At 48.4% G+C, this 9,060-nt stretch overlaps 1 protein-coding gene across 1 annotated transcript in view; it reads left to right on the top strand.

Annotated features, from left to right (window-relative positions):
* LOC108786901 (Y+L amino acid transporter 2-like) overlaps nucleotides 1-9,060 on the top strand; it is a 33,568-nt gene that overhangs the window by 5,447 nt on the left and 19,061 nt on the right. Inside the window, exon 3 of the mRNA XM_018556299.1 lies at nucleotides 7,851-7,976. Coding sequence (XP_018411801.1) covers nucleotides 7,851-7,976 — 126 coding nt within the window. The remainder of the gene's footprint in view (nucleotides 1-7,850; nucleotides 7,977-9,060) is intronic.

Raw genomic sequence — 9,060 nt, 5'->3', positions numbered from 1 at the left:
CCCCCTAGGTTATCCCTTGCCCCCCCCCCCGCTAACAGTGGCGGATCTGAGTGACATGTGCAGTGTGCACCTGCTGCTTGTGCGGTCAATCATTTCAAATTCTCAGACGCTGAGTCTGAGTGATTTCAGATCACTCAGACTCAGCGGTCACACATTTCAAATTCCGAGGCTATATGCCGTGGAGCCGGCTACGGAGTTGTTGTTTTATATGTTTATTTGTTTTTAAAAAGTATATATAAAACCCCTATGCGTTGCCTTTAAAACCGAATTTCATCCTGGGGGAATGTGCAAGTAGGAGTTTGTGAACCAATTTATTGGATGCCAGCTTCCCAAATCATGCATTTTTGATCTTTTAGGTTCCCCTCTTTCCTGGAGAATTCTCTTGCAAGAATTGTTAGCAGTCACTGGCGGAACTACCAGGGTCGTAGCGGTCGCAATTGTGACCGGGCCCTGGCGTTCTGCCTGCTGGGGGGGCCCAGCGAGGAAAAAGCGAGGAAGAAGAGGCCCCCCTCCTTCCCTGCCGCTCTGCCACCCGCAGCATGTACGGGCGGCTGTGCAGCAGGGCTGGAGAGGCTGTCACACTGGTCCCATAGAATGTGCGGCAGGCACCGCCGGGCAGCACATTCTGATGTGTGAGGACCCTCTCCACTTAGCTCCGCACCCTGCTCGCCGAGACGGGGAAGAAGGCCCTGCAGGAGAGCTAAGTTAAGTCTGGAGCGGGGGGGGGGAAGTGTTATAATGTATTGCTGGGACTTGTAGTCCCGCATAGCTGGTGGTATTCTGCATTGCTGTATGATGATTATAAAGCAATGCAGAATAGCACCAACTATGTAGGAGTACAAGTCCCAGCAATGCATTATAGTGGGGGTTGCTGGTGGTATTCTGCATAGCTGACGTTTATTATAGTGTATTGCTGGGACTTGTAGTCCCGCATTGCTGGTGGTATTCTGCATTGCTGTATGATTATACAGCAATCAGCAATACAGAACAGTGCCAACTATGTAGGACTACAAGTCCCAGCAATACATTATATTTTGAAGTAGGGATAAACCACTGCCAATGCTGGGCATTTTTACGAGTACTTATACTCATGAAAATGCCCCGATACTAATCACAGATACCGGTGTTCTGTGGAGAACGCCGACGTAGTCGATTTTGCCGACCTCAGCATCTGCGCTTGTGCACAGACCAATATTATCGAGGGAAACTGGATTTATTTACAAAGTATTTTGTATAAATCGTTAATTGTGACTGTTAATAAGATTCCATCCGTCATTTACTGCCATGGACGGTATATTCTTAACGGTCACAATTAACCATTACAAACGAATATTTTGTAAATAAATGCCGGTTTCCTCGGTAATCCCATCTGTACTTAAAAGCAGTTACTGGGTCAGCATTCTCGACAGAACACCAGACCTAAAATTTTAAACAAGCGGCTGCCTGAGGTCCCGCGCTTGCTGTGGACCTGGGCAGCCTTCCTGTTAACCATGCAGTGCCATGGCGGGTTGGGTGGGGGCCTTCATGGTTTCTTGCACCGGGGGCCCTGAAGGTTCTAGTTATGCCTCTGTTAGCAGTGCTGGGCCAAGGTCTTTTGGCACCCAAGGCAAGAATGCCTCCCTCTTCTCAGCTTTTTAAACTGGTGCTATACCATATTAGTACAAATTTAAAAGATAAAAAAACAAACATAAAAAATCCCCTGAAATATGGGAATAAACTACCACGAGTGTTACTGCAATAAACGGTAATGCGTGTAAGTGCAGTGCTAGATTGAGGACACATTGAGTCAATGAACAGGAATCCTTTATGAGTGTTCCTGTTCATTGATAACATGGTATGTTTACTATAACTACAATTATGAATGAACAGGAGGAGATGTAGATCACTCCCGTTCATTCATAATTGAGGATATAGTATACTGTACATACCAGGTCCTCAATTATGTACAAACACTCAGCGATCACTGTAGCAGTATAATATTTGAGCTAAAAATCACAGCATGTTATCCCAATGCTGAGTATACAATAGTGCTTTGTAACTGGCTGCACAACCCTAAAGTTCTGTGGAGCTCTGCAGGGCATTTCATAGTATGTTTATATTTGATTCACTGCATACGGTTGGCCAACTCTGGTAATATTATGTGGCCTTTAGTTGTTGCAAAAATTAAAACATGCTTTCGTTAGGGTTTATTAAAGGGTAAAATATTAATGTGTTACCTAACTTTTGTTTCTTTATTGTCCATTGAGGGACACGGCAGTGTAGTAATTCTTGGACATATAGCTTATATGCAGCTGCCTACAGGAGGTGGACACTGGCAAACAGAAAAAAAATGTTAAAGGCTAGCCCCTGTAAAACCTCACCCTAGCCATCATGTTTCAGATTTTTCTAGTGTCCTAGGAGGTGGGAGCTGAGGAATATTTTAGATTTATTTTGCTTTTTTTTTGTTTCTTCTATTAACATACATATTAGCATTTAATATGCTGCTTGAGCTGGTCTCTTTAGAGCAGCTATCTGGATGAGCTAGTTCTTGGTAATGCCTTGGAGGTAGTTCCAAGACCCTGCTGGACTGAAGATCGCTCAACTTGTCTGAAATGTGATCTTTGGGCACTGGGGTCTGCTTGTGGAGCTTTCCAGACCTTAGTGTACTAGTAAGCCACAAAGCGCTCTACAGTTGCAGAGCTGTAGTACAGCCTCTGGTGTGACACATGTGACGGACCTCCTGGTACCCCGACTGGGTACCTCCGTCATAAATCAGCTTCCTCTCCGCTGGAACCCGAATCCCAGTGTCCTCAGCCCAAACCTGCCTAATTATTGGACAGAACCAATATCTTAGGACAGAAAGCCAAACCACTCAAGCATTAGACAACACCAATGTGGAGGTGGAAAACAAGATCTGCTTTATTGAAGGAAGCACACAGAGTTTATACCTGACAGGATCAGATAGGAGTGCAGTGTGTCCCCTCCCCCAGACAGCTAGGTGCCGCATTAGAAGTCTTTTAAGCCCAGACACTCTGTGGGATGAATGTCCTTAATCAGAGAGGAACTTAATCCCATCATTGCAAACAATGGTCACTCCAGACAGCCTGCTGCCTTTAGAAGAATGGTTCACATCAAATAGTGACAAGTTCTCTCTCTAGATGAAATATTACACTGCACCCACCCCCGGCACACAAAGTTCTCTGGGGTAATAAGTCTCTATAGTTCTGGTCCGTGGTCTGTAGGAAGGAGGCTAGCCCTCAGGCTCCTCCAGCAGCCCTGGTGACGGTTCAGTCCGTCACATTTCTCCCCTCCCAACAGTAGACTAACCAGGTACCAGACCACCAACTGGTCTGGACCTGTGTTAGTCGGACAAGACAAATCCAAAATCTCTTCCAACTGGTCCACTTGACTCTGCCGCAGGAGCGTGATGCCGCGCACATCATCTCCCGGGTAAACACACTGCCGCTGGGGAGCGAGGACACTGACCTCCCCTCCCTGGAACTCCGGATGCCACTGCCGCTGGGGAGAAGTGTCGGGTACACTCTCACCCTGGAACATTTCCAGCTGCTGGGGAGAAATGACAGCTGTACCTTCTCCCTGATGCTCTTCCAGTCGCTGGGATGAAGGGACAGCTAATTCCTCTCCTTTGGAAGCACTCAGCCACTGGGGACTAGTGTCAGCTGCACCTTTTTCCAGCTGCTCCATCTGCTGCTGGGGAGAGAGGTCAGCTACCTCCTCTCCCTGGACCTTCATCTGCCGCTGGGGAGAGAGGTCAGCTACCTCCTCTCCCTGGACCTTCATCTGCCGCTGGGGAGAGAGGTCGGCTACCTCCTCTCCCTGGACCTTCATCTGCCGCTGGGGAGAGAGGTCAGCTACCTCCTCTCCCTGGACCTTCATCTGCCGCTGGGAAGAGAGGTCGGCTACCTCCTCTCCCTGGACCTTCATCTGCCGCTGGGGAGGGAGGTCAGCTACCTCCTCTCCCTGGACATTTCATCTGCAGCTGGGGAGAGAGGTCGGCTACCTCCTCTCCCTGGACCTTCATCTGCTGCTGGGGAGAGAGGTCAGCTTCCTCCTCTCCCTGGATCTCCATCTGTAGCTGGGGAGCGAGGCCGGCTGCCTCCTCTCCCTGGAACTCTGCGGGTGTTCCAGGTGCCGGGCAGAGGCTTGTGGCACTCTGCCCTGTTGCCAGCATCTCACCTGGGGACTCAGTAAGCTGTACAACCTCCAAAGTAAAATCCATTAAATCCAGTGTCTCTGGTGGTGTGGCTTCCACTGGGTCTTCATCTTCGGAAGGGAATAGCAGACCACTTTCCAGCAGCTCCCGGTAGTCCATTTCTAGGCACCACTCTTGTTGGACCAGCCAGGCCAGGTCGGGCTCCAAGGCATGGACTTCCATAGTCTGCAACCTCCCCTGCCGTTTGGCTTGGATGTCCCAGAAGCGATAGTCCTTGGGACTGCCAAAATCAGCCTTCTCCCCAAACGCTTCCCACAATAATCCGGGGCCGCAAAGGTCATCACCTTCCGGGGAATAGTGCATGCCCGCCTTCACTTGCCACCGGTTGGGAAACCAGTATAGCGCTTGGTACTGGTCTTCGAGCTCCATCTCTCTCTGCACCAGACCCTCCACTTCTACTATCCCTTCCTCTGTGGGTTGCCCGCTTAGTAAGCTGATCCGTAGATTCACCTGTTCCCCGAAGCGCTGTTCTAGGGAAGACAGGACTTCACCTCTGCAGCCATAATAATTATCCCGGGCCTCTTCCCACATCTCCAGCCGGATCAGGGCTCTCCATTCCAGACGCAACTCCTCTGGAACTGCCCCCTCTGATCCCGGAAATGGCGACTTCGACTTGCCGCTCAAAGTCCCATATAGGTATCTCACATTCAGCGGTATCCCATCCCAGCATCACCGCGGTCTGCAGATCCTGATAACGGGTGATCTGCTCCTCCACCTCGGCATTGGTTATGCGGACTGCTACCTCAGATGGGTTGGCTCCGTAGATTGCCAACCTTCTCCAGACCCGGCTGCTGAACTTCTCCTCCGCCTCTCCCATGAACCTCTGGCTACGACTCTGCGCCAGTCCCTGCTCCAAAATCGGGGAAAAGCTGTTTTGGGATGCATAGCTGGGCATCCTCTCTCTCCCACCTCGCTCGACCTGTGCAGGACCAGGTTCGTCAAGGTGCTCCAACACCTGCTGCATTTGCCACAGGAGTTCCACCTCCATGGCCAATAACTCCCAGGATGCCCCTCCGATAGTAGCTGGCTCTGGGTTCCGGTGGTGGTTTGGACTGCCCGTATAGAGGAAGCAGATCCCACCGCTTGCCACCAATTGTGACGGACCTCCTGGTACCCCGACTGGGTACCTCCGTCATAAATCAGCTTCCTCTCCGCTGGAACCCGAATCCCAGTGTCCTCAGCCCAAACCTGCCTAATTATTGGACAGAACCAATATCTTAGGACAGAAAGCTAAACCACTCAAGCATTAGACAACACCAATGTTGAGGTGGAAAACAAGATCTGCTTTATTGAAGGAAGCACACAGAGTTTATACCTGACAGGATCAGATAGGAGTGCAGTGTGTCCCCTCCCCCAGACAGCTAGGTGCCGCATTAGAAGTCTTTTAAGCCCAGACACTCTGTGGGATGAATGTCCTTAATCAGAGAGGAACTTAATCCCATCATTGCAAACAATGGTCACTCCAGACAGCCTGCTGCCTTTAGAAGAATGGTTCACATCAAATAGTGACAAGTTCTCTCTCTAGATGAAATATTACACTGGGAACACACACAGCACACAAAGTTCTCCGGGGTAATAAGTCTCTATAGTTCTGGTCCGTGGTCTGTAGGAAGGAGGCTAGCCCTCAGGCTCCTCCAGCAGCCCTGGTGACGGTTCAGTCCATCACAACACAGTCACTAAAGACTTACTCTGTGGGTAGGCCCATGGACAGGACGAATCTGAAATGTGACTTTTGGGCACTGTGCTCTACATTGTGGCACTTTTCAGACCTGTGTGTACTGTGTTAGCTAGCCGGAGAGTGCTCTACAGGCGCAGTACAGTGGTAAAGTCTCTAGTGTGACCCAATCTCCAATGACTCTCTGTGTAAGTATGCCTCTGGAAGTGAAAATATTCTGGTTAATGGCATTTGAACACTGAGCTCTGCATTGTGGAACTTTGCAGACCTGTGTGTACTGTGTCCGTCAGCCGCAAAGCACGCTCCAGTTTCAAAGCAGTAGTACAGCCTCTTGTGTACCTAGTCACTGAAATGTCCTAGTGTGATAAGCTTCTGAGTATATTAATATCCCAGTATGTGGTCGATGAACACTGAACTCTGCACTGTGGTGCTTTCTATACTTTGTGCACTATGCTAGTTTACACTAGACTGCTCGTTCAGAGCAGTACCGCAGTCCGGAGCAGTGACAGTGTCCAGTCTTGTGCATGCACCTCTAAATAGTGTAATATAAGCCTATTATGTGACACTCGGGGACAGGGCTTAATATTGCCGCACTTTCGAGATCTTTGTGTACTGTGTCAGTTAGCACCAGGCTACTTTCTAGTTTTAGAGCCATGGTGTGACACTGTCTCTGTAGGCTTTCTCTCTTTAATTATATTTTAAATCCTGGAACCCCTATTTGCATAGGGTTATCCTCATAAACAGATTATATAGCTTTGCTGCCTTTGACTATATATATAGTCTCTCCCAGACCAAACACTAGGTTTATTGTCAGTGGTGCAGGCTGGGGAAGGACCTTGTGAAGTGCTCTGCCCCTGGGCTCCTGTCTGTCTGAATAAATCTTTAAAACACCTTAAAGTGACTGGTGCTCAACTTGTCTTCACACCCCACAACTGGCCAAGGACTTATCCCCAGGCCCGGATTTCCCACAAGGCCACCGAGGCCCGGCCTTGGGGCGGCAGAGCGCCGAGGGGCGGCAGTGGTGACCTTGTGGGGAAGTTGCGGGGAAGGTATCCGGCGGCCGCACACTAGGTCCGCCGCCGTCCAATCACGACGGGGGCGGCCCGAGGCTCCGCCCACCGGCTCCGTAGTTTGCGGCCGGCGGACACCTTATCCTTGGGGCGGCAGGTGGAGTAAATCCAGCCCTGCTTATCCCTGAGGTGAAATGCTAGCCCCCCTGCCACTGGGGTTCCCTAACCTGCTCCAGGAGGGTGCTATATTATACCCTCTATTCTAGAACAGTTCATCTTTGAGGAATGGGAACGTGCCATGGTATATTTGGTTCATCCTGATGATGTGATAAAGCATTTTCCCTTTGATAGGTGAAATCCTTGACAAATAGTCCCTACCTTTTGTGGACTCTCCAGTTCTTCACCTTAATAGACATCTCATTACTCACTGGTTGATGGCGCCTTCACCTTTAGAGTCTTCAGAGACAGCCAGTTTGAGTCCCTATTTAAATCTCAGTTTAAATTACCTGGAACATGGGTCTGGGAAGTGGAAGATATGTTTAAAAAAACACCTTATTCGCTTGCCCTTTGAAGGTGTCTCTTTGGTCATACACTTAACAGTAGCATGTCCAAACCTCCTGGTTCTTGCTCTGGGCGCACGCTTCAATGCATGAGATCCAACAATTGTACAGTATAGTGTACTTGGCATCTACTTTTCTAATGAACAAATAAACCCGCACCGTGAGTATATGTGAGCACTAGGACCCTTGCATTACATGGCCACAAGCCTGCATCTTTGTACACAGCAGCCGCATGTATGTTTGTGTGTACAGGAACAAATTGGTGGGTCATTATGCTGTGGCAATTTTCAATTAATATTACATTTTAAGATAATGATTTAAGTTTATGTTTCGCATGTTTAAAATATTATGTTTTTTCAAAGAACAACACTAACATAATGACTGTATTATAGTATTGTTAACAGCCGTGAATTGTGCAAAAGTGAAATGGGGAGCCTGGCTGCAAGTATTATCCACATTTGGCAAAGTCTTAGCCTTGGTTATCATCATCATCACAGGAATTGTACGACTATGCCAGGGTATGTATGATCATTGACATCGCATAACAAACTGAAAACTAAGACATTTAAATGTTTTGTTTGAATGCTAAAATGGAATCAAATATTGGCACCAGCCATGGGTAAATCTTGTTGTTTTTTTTTTTTAATTTGGTCCTTAGATATCAATATGAGTTAGAATTTAAGAATACAAGGTATCAGCACATGTGTACTGATTACTGCAGTAACCAGTACTAATACTATTAATAGTCACCACAACTGTGACTTTGAGAAATTAGTGAACCTATGCCGTTAAAGCAGAACTCCCAAACAAATAAAAACTTAAGTGCTCGTTTTGTCTAGGGAGTTAAAATAACAGAGTTTCTATTCACTCAAACTGGGATCCCAGCTGACTTCTACACCACTCCCTGCAGTCCGTCTCTTACTACACTCCAGCGATGGAATGTCCCTTTACCTTCTCACATTCTATACATTGTACAGAACATGGTGACCCACAGGACCTTAGACTGGTGGAGGATCGGGGCTAAAGGGAACAGTCTTGGAGCAAGCCAGGATCGTGGTTTGGGTACAAGCTCTTAGCAACCTATGACGCTCTGTGCGGCTTCCTGCCGATCTCACTGATGTTACCAGTTGCCAGGAACTGAGCTGGCCACTCTGGCTGGCATCCCGCTGAGCTCCTGGCAACCAGTGAAGTCAGTGAGCTGGCCGAGACTCCGGACAGAACCGTTGACAGTGTGGCCCGGCGTCCACCACCCCCTTCCCCAACACAAATCAGCACAAAAACCGCGGGTCTGCCCCCCCAGTAAATATTTTCTGCCAGAACCCCCTTCACGGATGACGTCGCCTCAGGTGAGAAAAACCTTAGGGACAGACCTGGTCAGCTCCTATTTATTGTTAGCTACTACAGTGCTTTGCATATGTTGTTACCCAACTGGATTCTTCCAAATGTGGCAGTGCTAAAACTTGGAATTAAAGATAAACTCAGAACAAACAGCTAAATGAAATGCATAAATGAGAGATATTTTACCTGTCAAAAGATTTGGGGGGCTTTATTAATATGTGTGCTGGGGGCTTTGGAGGGAGGGGGAAGTTAATGATGTCTGCT

Source organism: Nanorana parkeri, unplaced genomic scaffold (assembly GCF_000935625.1).
Source record: "Nanorana parkeri isolate BGI_ZX_2015 unplaced genomic scaffold, ASM93562v1 scaffold233, whole genome shotgun sequence".
Lineage (NCBI taxonomy): Eukaryota > Metazoa > Chordata > Amphibia > Anura > Dicroglossidae > Nanorana > Nanorana parkeri.
The sequence above is the reverse complement of the archived record's forward strand: the minus strand, read 5'-3'. Positions and strand labels throughout refer to the sequence as shown.